A 16,686-nucleotide genomic window follows, 5' to 3' on the forward strand; every position below is an offset into this window, starting at 1 on the left:
ATAAAACATTGATATATTTTATAATTTACCTTGTTTGGCCTTTAACAGTTATTCAGAAGTTATTTATTTATTAATTTATAAATATTTTTGGCTAAAAAAATGTATTCACTTTTAAAAAGAAAAGAAGCTTTAGGCAGGAGCCATGACTGAGAAAACATTTTGTTTATGATGGCCATTCTTGTCTCTTGTCCCTCTAATATTGGGCAACAAAATCATATCAACGGAGTAATTTACTCAGTTCACGAGAAAAGAGACAAAAAACTTAAATATTCTCCCTTGTATCTCAATATAGCCATGAAAATAGAATAACATTTGTTTTGGGTGTATTGGAAATATATGCAATATCCCTCAAATACAAAAACAAAAGCATAACAGTGATTATGTGGTCTTCTAAATTTCATTTTATTTTGTAGTATTTGATGGATTAAAATGAGAACAAAATGTATATTTTTGGCAGAATATGGTGTTAAAAATGATTTAATATTGTAAACACTACAATCAAAGTTGAAAATCCTAATTAAACCCCTAAATAAATAATCAGTGTAAAAGAAAAAAATGAAAAAAACAAATGGTTTGTGTGTAATGTCAACTCTGATGAAAACGAGGGAAACCAAAACAGTTTGAAAAAGTGCATCGGTCTTGCTTTTTAGAAGATATTTACCAAAAATAGTCCACGATAAGAAGTTGCTCAAACTGTTTTAATTTCAATCATCTGGTCTCTGAAGTATGGAAGCCCATTTCTGCCAATCTGTTAAAAAAAATAAATCTCCTTATAATGAGATAGTATATAAAAATAATGACATAGTATCTCATAATCTCATCACATAGTATGTCTGTCATTATAATGATGACATAGTATGTCTGTCATTACAATGATGACATAGTATGTCTGTCATTATAATGATGACATGGTATGTCTGTCATTATAATGATGACATAGTATGTCTGTCATTATAATGATGACATAATGTCTGTCATTATAATGATGACATAGTATGTCTGTCATTATAATGATGACATCGTATGTCTGTCATTACAATGATGACATAGTATGTCTGTCATTATAATGATGACATAGTATGTCTGTCATTACAATGATGACATAGTATGTCTGTCATTACAATGATGACATGGTATGGCTGTAATTACAATGATGACATAGCATGTCTGTCATTATAATGATGACATGGTATGTTGTAATGATGACATAGTATGTCTGTCATTACAATGATGACATAGTATGTCTGTCATTACAATGATGACATAGTATGTCTGTCATTATAATGATGACATGGTATGTCTGTCATTATAAGGATGACATAGTATGTCTGTCATTACAATGATGACAGTATGTCTGTCATTACAATGATGACATAGTATGTCTGTCATTACAATGATGACATAGTATGTCTGTCATTACAATGATGACATAGTATGTCTGTCATTACAATGATGACATAGTATGTCTGTCATTACAATGATGACATAGTATGTCTGTCATTACAATGATGACATAGTATGTCTGTCATTACAATGATGACATGGTATGGCTGTAATTACAATGATGACATAGTATGTCTGTCATTACAATGATGACATAGTATGTCTGTCATTACAATGATGACATGGTATGTCTGTCATTACAATGATTACATAGTATGTCTGTCATTATAACGATGACATAGTATGTCTGTCATTACAATGATGACATAGTATGTCTGTCATTACAATGATGACATGGTATGGCTGTAATTACAATGATAACATAGCATGTCTGTCATTATAATGATGACATGGTATGTTGTAATGATGACATAGTATCCCATTATGACATGCCATCTCATGATAATGAGGTAGTATCTCATGATTATGAGATAGTGTGTCATTATTTTGAGGTAGTATCTCATGATCATGAGATAATGTATTACATTTTTTAATAGATTGGCCGTAACGGGTTTCCATACTGAAGGTTCGTCTGTTGCTAGCTGCGCCGTTAGAGAATGTTTTCTTCTGAACTCAGAGGAAGAAACATCTGCAGCGGCCACGAACCGAGCCTGCTGTCCCTCCTCTGGTCTTCTGACTGGCACTTACCTGACATTTACAATCTGAAGAGTTGGTCCGGTGCACCAGAAACAATCACCGGCACCTCGAGCTACTAATTTGTCTCGAAAAAGCGTGTGGCTGCCATCTTGGTGCGGAAGGGAGCGGTTAGCATCCGGGCGGAGGGACGTTGCTGAAAACTAACCTGAAACAAACATGGACCTCGACCTCTTGTGCGCCAAGAAACACTGTGGACCAAATAGACGAGGTGAGGAGGCACCTTCCACGAAATGTAAAAATGTAAACATGAATTAAAAAAAAAAACCCGTTTATGATAATGTATTATCAAATACTAATAATTTAAAACAGTCATTGAAAAGAGTTAGCTAGCTAGAATCCAGCTAATAAGCTAGCTCGCTATAGCGCGAGCTTTGGGTAAATGGTGAAGTACATATTTGAATAGGGACGATATTTCATTTACTTGTACACTTTTAATAGGTAGAGGTAAGTTTCAGTGTTAATGAATGAACTGTGACAGACCTTGAGCGTTTCCTTGGAAACTGTTTGCATTCAAATATTGACTAAATAAAGAATATAATTTATGCATTTTGACATTATAGTAGACAAGTAATTGTTCTGAAATTTTACTCATGATCTAGCTACCATTTATACATTCACAAAAAGTGGAAAAAATTGTGTTCAAATTCAAACAATACTTCATTCAGATTCTCCAAAGAGTTAATGTTGGCAGGAAAGATCTCTTGTAGCAGCCTGCATCACAACGAATGTGAAGAAACCTCTGACTGAAGACGCTCTGTTTTCTCAAGAAAACTTCGAAAGTTTGAACGAGACAAGATTACCATTTGCACATCTTTCAAACGTCAGAACAGTTTCTGTATTATTTACGCATTTATTTATTTATTGTTTTGCCAGCTGCTCTGCATGCTCTGAGAAGGAAGAGATGGTATGAGAAACATCAGCGGTATGTTGACCATGCTGTTAAGGCCACAAAGTCTGCTTCCAAAAACAAGTAAGAAGGACAATATTATCAATAATCTATACATCTGTTGAATTAGGTAAGAATAATCTCAAGAAAATTACGTTTTCAACATTGGGTTTGTCTGTACATGTACAAATATTCTTGAAACCACGTTGAGAAGAGAGTGGAAAGTCTCAGCCTTAGGTATTGAATGTTAATTTAATCTCGGCATTGACAAACTTTGTCATTCAGTTGTACATTTAAAACGTACACATTGAGCGAAATGTTGCAATAAAATAAAATGAAACAATAATAAAAAGTGGGAATATAAATAGAAACAATAATCTCTTTAAAAAAATGCACCACCGATTCTTGCGTCCCATTGTTGTTGTTTTTTTTTTTTGTTTTTTTGTTTTTTTTAAATCTTAGAATAAACCAAAATCAATTTAGCCCAATTCAAAAACACTTGTTGCTTACAGGGTGAAATTGAATGAGAGTTTGCGATACCCCAGAAACTCTACATAGATACATGTATAAATATGTAAAATGGATCATTTTTATTTAATTTTTTATTATAACACAGTTTTTTTATGAATACGGTAATTGGAACTTGGACTGTACCATTTTTTGCTGCTTTGCAGGGAAATGACTGAAGTGAACGACATGATAAAGGGCATCAAACTGGAAGATGATATGACCGAGGTGTCAGGCAATCTCTACAAGGGTGAAAACCAGGAGTTGGACCAGGTCGAATTTGTTGAGGTGTTTTAGGACAACTTGTAGTTTTTTTTGTAAATTGGAGGAGTTGGAAGGGATTTTTCCAGATTGTGGCATCTCTTGGGGCATGTGTTTATTCATGCCAAAGAGTGTTTTGTGAATTACTCTAAAAAAAAAAACAATTACAGTACAGTTTAAAAGTCCCTAATTTGTTTATATTTGCTTTCAGGGACTCGGACATTTGTGTCAGAGTCGTTTTCTAGATGGGATTAAAAGTTTTCTTTTGGATTTCAGCTGCTTTTACGCTACATTTAGTCAGGGACTTGCACTGTACGCAGTACGACAACTGGACTAAGCATAAGTGAAAAGCAGAGAAAGTCCAAAAGAACTATCAATTTGCTTCAGTCAGTGGATTTTCTTGGGTCCTTGAATGAAAACGTGAGTTTTCCTTCATCAGGATGAGCTGCTGGCGGAGCTGGAGAGACTTAAAAAAACTCTGGATGAGAGTCTCTTGCAGGCCAGCAGAAAAGAGGATAAAGTCCATCCTTCTCCAGTGATGTCCGCGGCTTCACCTTCTCGTCCTGGTAAAAAAATATTTGTCCTTTTTTTTTTTTTTAGTCAACAAAGTTCCCTTGTGATACAACTTGAATTCTCAAGTTGCTGTTTTGTTTTACCAAAGGTGCGATGGAAGAAGACGAGGAAGAAAACGAGGTTGAGGACGGGGTTCAAGACGGTGCTGAAGACGAGGATGAGGACGATGATGAAGAAGAGTTGGAGTACCTTCGCCGTTGGGCGAGTGAATCCTTGTAATCCCAACATCAGGCTCAGCTGGCCGGCTGTTACAAATAAGAGGGAAGCACAGGACAGAATAAACAAACATCTGTTCATGCTGTTCTTCATGAGCGTATTATCTTTCTCTGGATGTTTGACCAATTTTGGTCTCTTAAGGAAAGTGATTTCAAATCCTTGATCCTTGATTTTAGCTTTTTAATGCACCGTAATCCCAGTAACTACTTGTAAATCCTGCGCTGATGGAAGTGGATGCATTAGTTGCTGGATTATAAACTTGTAAAATTGATTCTCTTGTTGGGTGTTCACGCTCATCCGTTTGTCGGGTTTCTTTCTCACGACTCGTTGTTTCGGGAATTTTGTCAAGAAATAAAAGCCATGACTTGACGGCCATCAGAGTTTATTGCACAAGGACACATTTCCAAATGAGAAAAATCAAATCTTTTAACGAATACGTTTACTGCGATGGACTGGCGACCTGTCCAGGGTGAACCCCGCCTCTCGCCCATTGACCGCTGGAGATTAGCGCCCGGGAAAAAGGATGAATATGTTTAATCTGAAAATTATGCAAATGACAGTTGGACTTAATTTTCTATTGATTATTGTGAAGGGTGTAAATTATTTAGCCCACTTAATTGAAATTTAATTCAAAAGTATAATTTTTCATAGAATATGTACGATTTATGGCAATATTTAATGGAAAAAAGAATCTGTGCAAGTGCTTTATATCTGCCAATACTTCTGTCTCAATTCTTATTAGTAGCAATAGCAACAAAAAGCAACAAAAAGAAAGAGGTAATAATACAATAGTAAAGCTCACTTATGTGGATAATTATGGTTTACATTCAGTTGGATTTTAATGCTTGTTTTCTGAAATGGGTTTAATTTCAGGTCAGAATTTACTAAGTTGAAATAATTACAGTTTAAGATAGATATTGTGACTTCTGTAGATGACAGTGACATAAAATCACAATATTCATCATTCAAAATGGCGTCATAGAAAGTTTAAGGGATTTTTTTTTATTATTTACACAGTGAGGCCCCCGGAAAACTTTCATAGGGATGGCCAGATGAGGCCAGCAAAGAGTTTGATTAAAGAAGATGACTAAGGTTCGTATGAACTAAATATGATTTATTTAAGGTTGGATGGGTTGGCCAAACCTTGGAGAGACATCACTGTTCACAGCTTTCCTGCATTCCTGGAAGCAAGGTGGCGTTTCTGTGCTCACTCCTAAACAAGATTTGCCCTTTAAATCCAGGATCTCTTAACATTGCCTTAAGAGACTCTGCAGGATTAGTCGTTCCTCACTCGGACTGAGGGAGCGGGGAGGTCGGCATGAATGCGAGCTGTGTCTGTCTTCCTGTAGACCAGGCAGCATGTGAACGTCATGTGTGTGGACATGTACGCACTTTTTAACAGCCCAATGGGGTCGGGAGCGAGTCAGAGACAAGATTCAGGTGAGCAAAATATCTATACCAACATATTACACAGACTGGAGATGCATTAAACAACAAAAAGGGAAAACTAAAAGAATTGCTTCAAAACCACTTGTGTTAAGTTTATCATGATTTCTGATTTAGCATCAGAAATCATGATAAACTTTCAGCGACAATGTCCCAAAATAATGCAGAAGATGTAATTTTTATGAAAACACAACTTTAAAATGTCAAGAAATTGGCGATCACTGCTGATCTGACCCTAGGAGATGTTTAAAATTCAATATTACTCTGATTGATAGAGATGGAGTTTACTGCATTGACGCTTGTACAAAAACAGTTTGTGGTGTATATTTTCGCTTCAAATCTACACAAAGTTAATATCATTCAGGACGCGTTGGGACTCTTTCTTGTGATTAATGGACCAGTCTCCACCACGTACTTCTTCTCATATAATGAAAGCCAAAACAGTCTCCATGCCATCTGGAATCTAGAACAATCCAATTTAGTCGGGGCTGCCAAAGACTGACCACAGGTCTTAGAGTAAACACGCACCGATGGAGACGTTCACGTCAGCAGGGACAGTTTAGATCACCTCTAGCTGCACTTTGGGCCAAGGCTACTGACGGTCAACAGTCTGGCTCTATAATCAAGGAGCAGGACATAACAAAGGAGGCTTGGGCGTCTGGTGAAGAGAGAAACCATTAATCGGGTTTAAATGAGTCCAAAAACAGCAGTCACAATAATGTCAACTGTAAATTCAGAATCTGCTTACAAGCAAAACATAAAAACAGTTTTTTTTATATATAATTGTGCATTGATGGTAAAATGACAACAAAGAAATTGATTTATGTTTCATTTGAAGTTAATTTAAATGAGTAAAAACTAAACATGCCTTTGCTTAACAGCTCAGTGCATAAAAAATAAAAAAAATCACAGAAAAAAAAATGCATTTTCTTTTTCAAAAAAATTGAAAACATTTCTAGTGGCTTTTTATAAATTTCCAGACAGAAAATACATTCATCACCACATCAGTTTTGGTCTTTGAATGATTAATTCTCAACTTTCTTTCTGTTGATTTGAGGTCAATTTCAAGGATTCAAAGGCCACAATTCACCTTATGCAATACACTGATTCCATTTGTAATAAGACGGACTCCCAGCATGATGCAGCCACCACCGTGCTTTACTTTTGATAACGTACTCTTAAGGCTCTTTTCTATTAGTGCCTGCTGGTCTCTGGATAGACTGTCAGGGAATGTATGCCAGTTGATTTTTTTTCTATCAAAAAAAAAAGTAGCTGTAGTCAACATTATCTACATTCCTGAGGTTATTTGGTTATTTAATCTGACAGCTTTTATACCAGTCAGTTAGTTCAAACACTGATATTTATTTATGGGAACAAAAATACAAAAAAAGTGAAACACAAGGTTTTCTGAAAATAATATGCTTCTGTAAAATAATTTTCTCCATTTAAAGTGTCTGCAGATTTTTTATTATTATTTTTTGATTAACTGATTAATAACTAAATGCTTTTTAAAACGATTGTTTTGTTTATTCAGGGAAAACATTTCTAAACTAACATGCTCTTGTGTGAAAATCTAAACTTCCCCCTATATCTAGTAGCTCGTTGTGGCACCTTTGGCATCAGTGACTGCAGTGCACTGACGATCGGTACAAATAACTCATACGATCTTCTTACATCACCGTGGAGGATTTTTGTCCTGCTTTTCTCTGCAAAAGTGTTTTGATCAAGCCTTCTGGGTTTTGATCAAGCCTTCTGGGTTTTCCCAGATGGTTGCAACTTGCTGGGTCTTCAAACAGAAAAGGAATCACACACACACAAAAACATCAAAACCAGATATCAAGCTTTTGACTTTTTGTTTTTTTCCTTCTTCTTAACTGGACCAAGTATTAATGGCCAGTGCTGAAAAGCTAAATCCGCGCCTGGATTCTGACCAATTGAATTCTGTCAAGCAGAGGTAAAAACATGCCAGAGGCTCGTTGAATGCTTCACAAACCACAGTCTGGCAACAAGAAGGTTATGAGTTTGAGTTCAGCTTCACATGTCGATGTCCTGAAATCAGTTTACAGCACTTCAAATAAAATGAGAAACTTGTGCCTCCACATTTCTGGTTAACAATCGGGTAAAATGGCCAAACATCTGGAGGTGACAGTCATCTGATTTATATGGAAGTTTAAACACTGTGGGAATGTGGCGCTTGATCGGGATAAAATAAAATAGAATAAAAACAAAAGAAGTTGAAAGTGGAAAGAAAACATTGTCATTTTTCTGACAACATGGAAGAAACCATTATTCCATAATAAAGCCCAAATATGGAATACACATAGATTTCATGTCCTGTGGGTCTAATGAAAGTGTTTGACTGTTATGACCATTCTATCCAGATCCAGATTAATCTCACAAAGCTCTCTTGAGATCTTTTTTTTTTTCTTTCATTTTTACCTGATGAGTCCAGTCAGGAATGTGCTATTTGTAAATCTTATAAGATTCATGAGAAACCTAAGCTTCTTTTAAGTTTCAGAGAACCACGTCTCATCACAGCCCAACACTGAGACCGATTCATCCAACTCTTCCTGCCACGCGCCCGTCATCATCGTCACGGCTCCGTCACGAGAAGACGTCTTTGCCGCGCCGTCCAACGTCACTATAGCTGATGCTATGAAAGAGCGGCGGCCTGGCTCCTCGCCTTTCGTAGTGGGGAGGAAAATCACAACCAGACAGTGATGCGACATGTACTCCACATGATGTAAGTGCCTCTTAAGAGACATTTGTTTGCAATGAAAGTGAATCCTCCAGGCATCGAGCAAAGGCATGTCGTGGAGAAGAAGAAAAAAACTTTTCTAAACCATAAACGCACAGAGAAGTGCAAATATGAAGATAAGGGATGGACTGAGCAAGAAACTAAGGGATGGACTGAGCAAGAAACTGACTTTTAAATGGGTCAGTTTGTATGTATGTAGATATACACACAAGAGAGAGAGAGTGTGTGATGCATATATATTAGGTGATCATTTAATTACATGCATTTTTTAAAATAAAATATCTTAATTTTTGTGAAAGTATTAAATGGCTTGATGAAGATCAAATTGGGAAACAAACTGTCTTGCATGATTTATGAGCATTGGCACAGGAAACACTAAAACCATTGTAAATAAATTTCACACAAAACAATCGCGAGGTTAAACAACTGTTCTCATAATTTAAGTTATTTAACATCAGTAGTAATCATTTATCATTAAGTAATAAGTATTCAGTTATTTTTTTCTGTGTACATTTGAAAAGTGTATAAGTATATATGTTTTTATTTTCACTTATTAAATAAACATGAACAAAATATCCATTTGTTGGATCATGAAACTTTTGGCTTTTGACATAAAGTCATTTAACAAATAGTGTGCAACAAGAGAGCAATGATAATTAGAATAGAATGATTTTATATATATCCACAACTGCCTCGGTTTCGTGCGGTTTAAATAAACAATTGATTTTCTTTCTGATTAGTTTCTCTGTAGATATTTATTTTAACTCCAAAACTGACACTCCGGGAAAGGATTCAAATGGCCTCGAACTCCGGGAAAGCTCTTTGTTGTCCTGCGCGTGGACTCAAAACAAACCTCATCGGGAATCCCACCTGACGTCTCTCTTCTCGCCTGAGCTGCAAAAACCTTTTAAAAACTCGGAGAATGGACGCCGTCGGCGAGGACGAGCCGGACTTGATAAAGCTGAAGTCCATTAAAGACAAGAAAACCTTCACAGTACCGCAGAACGACAGGGTGAGTGGATGAATGCTGGGAACGATGCCGAACCTCGTTCTCGACTTGGCAAATTTTAATGAAACTACATATGTCTTGACGGAATGGATCGACAGGATATAATTGACATTATTTTATACATCTACGAAGTATATGGCGATTATCGGCATACACTGCAACGTGTCAAAACAGTCACGTAGAGAGGAATAAAGAAAAACCTACTTTGAGGTGGGGGGTAGGGGGGGATGTAGTCCTTCACAGCTCCTCAGTATTTTTTTAAAGTATGTTTTTAATTCCTTTAGTTTGGAAGCTGCCGAAGTGTCAGGGAGTTTGAGAAGCTCAACCGAATAGGAGAAGGGACGTATGGCATTGTGTGTAAGTTTGTCCGACACATTTGATCGACTCAGATCGACCACAGCCCACTAATCGACGAACTGAGCGGTTTCTCCTCTTCCTTCAGACCGAGCCCGTGACACCAAGTCGGATGAGATCGTAGCGTTGAAGAAGGTCCGCATGGACAACGAGAAGGATGGTGAGGACATTTTACTGCTACAGATCTAATTCAGGGCATGTCTGCGGCTCTACAAAGGGGCGCAATGAATGAAAAGTTCACCTTCAACCATTATTCTTTGAAGTTCTTAAAGTATTTAGTTTTGGTGGGTTTTTTCTGTCAGGCATTCCCATCAGCAGCCTGAGAGAGATAACACTGCTGCTGAGGTTGAGACATCCAAACATCGTGGAGCTGAAAGAGGTGGTGGTAGGCAGCCATCTGGAGAGGTACCCACCCACTGAAACTTGTTTTCAGACATAGGAACAGAGCCAGCAGCTCGACTTTAAATACTCCTTTGTATAAATACATGATTTGAATGAAATGGCCTCATTGGATTGGCCAGGTTCTGTTTTGTATGGGTTCTAAAATCATTCAGACCTGACCTCAAGTGTATGAAAATACATATATAACACCAACTCGATGAATTAAACAAGAAAAGAAAAAGTATGTGCAGAAGTACTAGTTTGCGTCCGTCTTTCTTCCAGTTTGTTTCTGGTGATGAGTTACTGTGAACAGGACTTGGCCAGTCTGCTGGAAAACATGCAGACGCCATTCTCCGAAGCTCAGGTAAAACTCGGTTTCTATTTATTTATTTGATTATTTTAATAATCACACATTTACTTCCCTGCTTTGTTATTGATTAAGCATTCTTTTCCTTCACGTTTACACCAGAAGTGCTTAGGGACTGTTTACATTTATTTAAGCAGCTTTTTGAAAAACCGGGTACGATTTCAGTGTTTCTCTTCTGGTTCTCTTCATGGACACCAGACAAACACAGTGTTGTTTCACACCTCAAGACGTCTCGGTTTACCTGCACATTTCAATGTTTATGTTCAAACAAAGGGTGACGTTTCTGTGTCTGTACCAACCTGTATTTAATGATATTAATCTGATAGAAAATTAATCTTTTTTGTTGTTTTTAGTGATTTATATATCATTAAGTCCAAACCAGGTGGGGTACACGATGGAGAGTGGTGGATGGTTCATTTGATTGGGAAGATTACTCTATTTAGATTAGGATTTAACTGCCGTTTACGCGCGATTAGGATGTGGCCCTTTGTTGTTGTGAAATGTTTAATGCGTTGTGGAAACAGCCACTGCGTCCGTGGAATTTCAGTGATTTAATTTCTTCAAATTCCACATTGAAAATTACAGCTGCAAAATTCATCAAACGTCAATACCTGTGTGTGCAATACTGCAATCTGCGGTTTCCTTTTAGTGCCGGAGAGGCTAACGCTCTGCGACGGCGTCTGGAAAACGACAGACGGCTGTAAAAAATGAAATGTGTTCATTAAAAATTTCAGCCTTTTGAAGACGGCCAAAAAATATCCAAAAATGAAACTACTTAAAAGAAAAGAATAAAGTCAACATGTTCGTTTCCCGTCTGTTGTTTGAAGATATGTCCTCTCTCCTCCAGGTGAAGTGCATCGTCCTTCAGCTGCTCAGAGGCTTGGAGTATCTCCATCACAGCTTCATCATACACAGGTGAGCCTTCCAGAGGATTCACCCGACCCGAAACTTTCCAAAATTTGTCTGATTCAACAACTCAAATTAGTTCACAACTGGGAGGTCGAAGGAAATTAATATATGTTCAGTTTTTTCTCTTAGCCCCCCCAAATAAGAAGACATTTCTATTTGGTTTCCTTTACTCTGATCAGAGAAACAACTAACAATGGCGGAGCTGCAGAGATCCACAGGATAACTTTTAGTGGTGCGTTCCTCGATTTTGACCTTTTTATGGACGGGTGGCAAGAAAATAAATGCGAGGCGAGAAGAAATCCTCCTGTGGTGTCTGCTAAAAGCCGATTCGGGGTTGCGTTTTGAGGCCAAAACTAAATTTTCTGGCTTGCACGCAAAATGCTATATGTTGTAGGAAACCAATGCCGCAGATCACCCATGTTGAAGTACGGTGATGGCAGCATAATGTTGAAATGATGATTGTTTCTCGGATGGTGCGTTCACACCAAACGCGTCACGCACGTCAAAAACGCTTCAAGTTCGACGCGCTTGAGGTTGTTTACACCGTCTGGTTTACATTTAACATCTATGTGGAGCGTTGAACCCACTCTGTGCGTCAAGTGCTCAAAACGCTCCAAACAGTTCGAATCGCGCCGCGCTAAATGCTCGAAACGCATTCGGTGTGAACGCACCATGAGGGATAGGGACACTAGTCAGAGCTGATGGGAGAGTGGGATGAGCTGAAAACGGGTGAATCCCGAAAGAATAATAATAATTTTAAAAAAAGTTACAGGAAAAAGGAAAAAAAAACAATTGTCAAAATTAGCAGAATTTGCTTTGAAAATGCTTATTAAATAACTTTTAGTTTTAGAGACATGGCACGCCAAGCTTAGGGGTGACACTATCTTTTAAAGGGTCCATACGCTTATTTTTCTGTTGTACATTTTTAGATTATCAACACGTAAACATAAACAAAATATTTGTCTGAGGATATAATAGAACCAGTGAGCTGCTAACGTTTTGTTGAGATAGTTTAAGCTGCGAACTCTGAACCCGACATGCAGCAGGCGATGAGTTCAGCTTCAGTCGCACTAATGATCTAACGAGGTTCAAATAGATCCACCCACGTAATGCCGAAAACTCTCGCTTTCAGCTCAACATAGCAGGCTAAGCTGCTAATCTCTCAGAGGGAAGACGTGAAGCTGTGTGCAAACAGTGAGCTTTAAAAAAAAAAACGTAACGTAAGGACCGAAGACGCACTGCAGCAAACGGAGCTGAGAGCAGCGGCCTCATTAATCTGCTCTATCTCGTTATCAGGGACCTGAAGGTGTCTAATCTGCTGATGACCGACAAAGGCTGCGTTAAGATCGGTGAGTCCGTACGGTGACATTACCACCAACACCACCGCAGCAGCAGCTTCTCTGCTAATCCCTGCCTCCCTTATTGCAGGATTGACCTAAATTAAAGTTCAGATTTGATGAAAATCATCTCCAGTGAGAAATGATGTTACTTCAAGAACATATATGTTTATTTTAGGGCTTGCGACGCCATATTTTTATCAGTTTGTCGGCATTTCCAGTTTTAGTGTTTCCTTGTTTCCTCTCTTTGCATATTTAATGAGTTTCTAGGAATTTTTTTGTAGATTAAAAAAAAATCTCAAACTTCCTTATTGGGTTTAGGGTTAGTGATAATCTTTCTGCAGCTCTGGTTGTTCATCCATCCATCTCTTTATCTCTTCGGTTCAGCTGATTTTGGATTGGCCAGGATGTACGGGATCCCTCAGCCGCCAATGACCCCCAGAGTGGTCACACTGTGGTGAGTGTTTCCGGACGCTGTTTACGCGCGATAGACACATTAGCTCTCGCCGTTGTTGTTCTCTGGACGCTCCAAAAACACCATGTAGACTTTGAACGCTTCAGGTCGCGGATGCACCATAAAACTCATGTAGTCATCTTATATTATTAAGTAATGATGAAAACAAATCTGAATGAGCCCAGATTTGTTTTTTTGTTTTTGTGCAGAACTCTCAGAAATTGCTCTCAAATCCTGAATTTGACAAGAGCACCAGAGTCCTAGAAACCAGAGAAGCAAAGACAAAACGAAGGTTTGAAGAACTCGTAACATCAGATTAACTGGTGACCGGTTGGAGATAAGAGGAGCGTCCAGGCTTAGGCCCAAAGTTACTGCGGGTACCTCGGCCGTTACATAACCGGCATTTAGATAAATGTTTAGATTCCCAGGATTTGTTGTTTTTATTTAGCAGCAGCTCTTAATTCTCTGCGTGGAAAGCATCGCTCTTGCTTTGGCAGTAAATTCTGTCCAAAGCAACCAGCTTCCTCTCGCTCACCTGAGAGCTAAATCTGTAACACGGCTGCATGTTTGTGCGGACGGTAAGCGGCTCGTCTGATCACAGAACAGGATTTATGCAGACGGCTGTGATTGCCTGGAGCTTTCACTGAAATGATAAAGGTCGTCCATGTTGTTTCGCAAACTTTAGTTTATTTTACTGGCATTTAATGTGATTGAAATCAACACAAAGGTTTTCTTACTTGTAAAGCAAGAAGAAGACAATACATGCTTTTTGTTCTGACAAGTGTGGTGTGCAATTGTATTCAGCCTCTCCTGACTCAATAATTTACCACTTTTTGCTCCAATTATGCAAATCTTTCAACATCTAGAAGCAGAAATTTTCAGCCATTTTACTTTGGAAAGTAGCTTAAGCTGGACTTTGACTAGGCCATGTTGACATATGGATATTCTTTGATCTAAACTGTTCCATTGTGGCTCTGGCTGGATGTTTAGACTTGTTGTGCTGCAGTGCAACCTCTGCGTTTTTAAACCGGTGTTCTTCCTCAATTCATCTCCATCAACTCTGACCGGTGCGTTCACTTTCCTTGGTGTTTTCAGGATAATGTGAAGCATTAAGTTTATTTATTGTTTTCCATGTTGACCAAAAAGGTTGGTGGAGAGCAGCCTGTCAAACAGATTCTTTCACATGAGAAGCAGCTCCTCCAGAGGAACTACGGGCCTTTATGTCATATCCTCTTCACATCTTCACCCGACTTTGAGACTTCCACACCCTTTTTCCTACCTATCGTTTTCCTTCCACTCAACTTTCCATTAATATGTGTGGTTACGGTTGTCTCTGAAGAGCCAGCTTCTTGAGTAACTCAGCCTCCTTGTTGAAGATGACGTCTAAAAGTGACGGCGGTGAATAATCAGGTCTCCTTCTGTTTGATCCCAGTTGATGTGTGTGTGATGTACTGTGGAAATTCCCCCGGTGATGCTGTGCTTGCGCTGCCTCAGTGGAAACTCTTCCCGTTAATCCTCTGCAGTAATCCAGCTTCATTATCTCATTGAGGTCTGCAGTCTAACCGTGTCTTCTCCTTCACGCAGGTACCGAGCTCCGGAGCTCCTCCTGGGGACCAAGACTCAAACTACAGCTCTGGACATGTGGTGAGAAATCCCAGCAGGTCTGATCGAGTTTGCAAGTTTGGTTCTCTGGGCTCAGGCTGCGCTGAGGTTTTTACGTGCCACGCCGGTACTCGGGTTGATATCACGATAAAAGACGAAGCCGGACGTGACGTTTCCTTCACAGGGCAGTGGGCTGCATCCTGGCCGAGCTGCTGGCCCACAAACCTCTGCTGCCCGGAACCTCAGAGATCCAGCAGGTGGACCTGATCGTGCAGCTGCTGGGGACGCCCAACGAGAACATCTGGCCGGTGAGACTCTGGTCCGGGAGGGAGAACCCTCCAGAGATGAACGCCACAGAGCATTATAAAGGCGCCGTGTTTTGTTGCAGGGTTTCTCTCAGCTGCCGCTCATCGGTCAGTACAGCCTGAGGAAGCAGCCGTACAACAACCTGAAGAACAAGTTCACCTGGCTGTCTGATGCTGGACACAGACTGCTCAACTTGCTCTTCATGTACAACCCACAGCGCAGGTAGAACACCTGGATTTAAAATGATCATCATTACCACCACGACACGGTGTGGTCGAGATTTAAGTGCGGTTCTGTTTTCCTGTCCCAGAGCGACCGCCAAAGATTGTCTGGAGAGTTCCTACTTCAAAGAGAAGCCTCTGCGTGAGTTTATTATTCAACAGTTAACGAGTGACCTCTGACCTCTGCTGACCCCAGCGGCCTGTCTTCTATCCCAGCCTGCGAGCCGGAGCTGATGCCGACGTTCCCGCACCATCGAAACAAGCGAGCTGTTGCTCCGGCGGAGAGCCAGCCGAAGAGGAGGAAGAGCAGCAAAGTCTGAGGAGGGTGATTACTGCCCCCTGGTGGGGAGCTGCGGTGCCACACTGGAGGCGAAGTCCAGGGGGAGAAAATGAGAGCGCTAACGATGCAGTTTTAAAGCCAATTTTGTTAAAGTGTTGATGTGATCAAAACAAAAAGAGCCCAAATGGGCTAAATGATCAAATGTACAACATAACAAGATGGCTCTGTTCAGTTTTCTTCATTTTTACCTGCTTCTTAAACACAAACTGGTACATTTTGTGACACTTTTCAGTGTTTAGATCCAATATTTCTAAATTAATTCACATTAAATTAGAACCTGGTAAAGTGTTTCATGGTAATGAAAGAAAATATTTAAAAACGGCTGAAACTCGTCTTTTTGTTGTCTGTATAAAGGCCTTTGTTTTTCTTCTTCGTTGGTGCGTTCTGCCTCGATAACGAACAGTAGTGCTTTGATAGGCACAATGTAAACTTATGATTGAAGCTGTACAGGTTGAAAAACCGAAGGGTAATGACTTGACTAATGCTAACCTGCTGGGTTGTTTCTGCTGCTTCTTTAAATGATTAGATCTTTGTTTTATCTAAACATGCCTGTAACATATCTTTTTTATAAATGGAAATTAAAAACATTCACAAAAACTCAACCAGTCCTGAAAATCTCTAAATGCTTTTTGTGTGTGTGTGTGTGTGTAAACAACACA

The 16,686-nt window shown here is 39.1% G+C and overlaps 2 protein-coding genes across 3 annotated transcripts; both read left to right on the forward strand.

Annotated features, from left to right (window-relative positions):
• The first annotated feature begins 1,995 nt into the window (after window positions 1-1,995).
• On the forward strand, window positions 1,996-4,630 carry LOC129362302 (charged multivesicular body protein 4b-like). Its single transcript, XM_055033761.1, has 5 exons — window positions 1,996-2,308; window positions 2,974-3,070; window positions 3,661-3,781; window positions 4,194-4,320; window positions 4,416-4,630. The coding sequence occupies exons 1-5, from the start codon at window positions 2,257-2,259 to the stop codon at window positions 4,544-4,546; spliced, it is 528 nt and encodes a 175-aa protein (XP_054889736.1). The 5' UTR covers window positions 1,996-2,256; the 3' UTR covers window positions 4,547-4,630.
• A 1,187-nt stretch (window positions 4,631-5,817) lies between these two features.
• cdk10 (cyclin-dependent kinase 10) lies at window positions 5,818-16,629 on the forward strand. Of its 2 annotated transcripts, XM_055033742.1 has the most exons (15): window positions 5,818-5,983; window positions 8,502-8,732; window positions 9,488-9,759; window positions 10,041-10,113; window positions 10,199-10,270; window positions 10,413-10,515; window positions 10,774-10,855; window positions 11,706-11,773; window positions 13,064-13,116; window positions 13,492-13,561; window positions 15,143-15,202; window positions 15,345-15,468; window positions 15,549-15,688; window positions 15,777-15,829; window positions 15,904-16,629. In XM_055033742.1, the coding sequence occupies exons 3-15, from the start codon at window positions 9,670-9,672 to the stop codon at window positions 16,005-16,007; spliced, it is 1,092 nt and encodes a 363-aa protein (XP_054889717.1). In that variant the 5' UTR covers window positions 5,818-5,983; window positions 8,502-8,732; window positions 9,488-9,669; the 3' UTR covers window positions 16,008-16,629. The 2 variants fall into 2 exon arrangements, with proteins under 2 accessions (XP_054889717.1, XP_054889725.1); XM_055033750.1 differs by lacking the exon at window positions 5,818-5,983 and having other exon boundaries at window positions 7,732-8,732.
• The last annotated feature ends 57 nt before the right edge of the window (window positions 16,630-16,686 follow it).

This window comes from Poeciliopsis prolifica, unplaced genomic scaffold (genome assembly GCF_027474105.1).
Source record: "Poeciliopsis prolifica strain line A6 unplaced genomic scaffold, Auburn_PproV2 SCAFFOLD001, whole genome shotgun sequence".
Classification (NCBI taxonomy): domain Eukaryota; kingdom Metazoa; phylum Chordata; class Actinopteri; order Cyprinodontiformes; family Poeciliidae; genus Poeciliopsis; species Poeciliopsis prolifica.

Excerpts from the sequence above, each read along its gene's own strand:
- LOC129362302 (XM_055033761.1), top strand. The coding sequence starts at position 2,257 with ATGGACCTCGACCTCTTGTGCGCCAAGAAACACTGTGGACCAAATAGA. Across the intron at positions 3,071-3,660 it reads AAGTCTGCTTCCAAAAACAA|GGAAATGACTGAAGTGAACG; the intron begins GTAAGAAGGACA and ends GCTGCTTTGCAG. Across the intron at positions 4,321-4,415 it reads GGCTTCACCTTCTCGTCCTG|GTGCGATGGAAGAAGACGAG; the intron begins GTAAAAAAATAT and ends GTTTTACCAAAG.
- cdk10 (XM_055033742.1), top strand. The coding sequence starts at position 9,670 with ATGGACGCCGTCGGCGAGGACGAGCCGGACTTGATAAAGCTGAAGTCC. Across the intron at positions 11,774-13,063 it reads CACAGCTTCATCATACACAG|GGACCTGAAGGTGTCTAATC; the intron begins GTGAGCCTTCCA and ends TCTCGTTATCAG. Across the intron at positions 13,117-13,491 it reads CAAAGGCTGCGTTAAGATCG|CTGATTTTGGATTGGCCAGG; the intron begins GTGAGTCCGTAC and ends TCTTCGGTTCAG.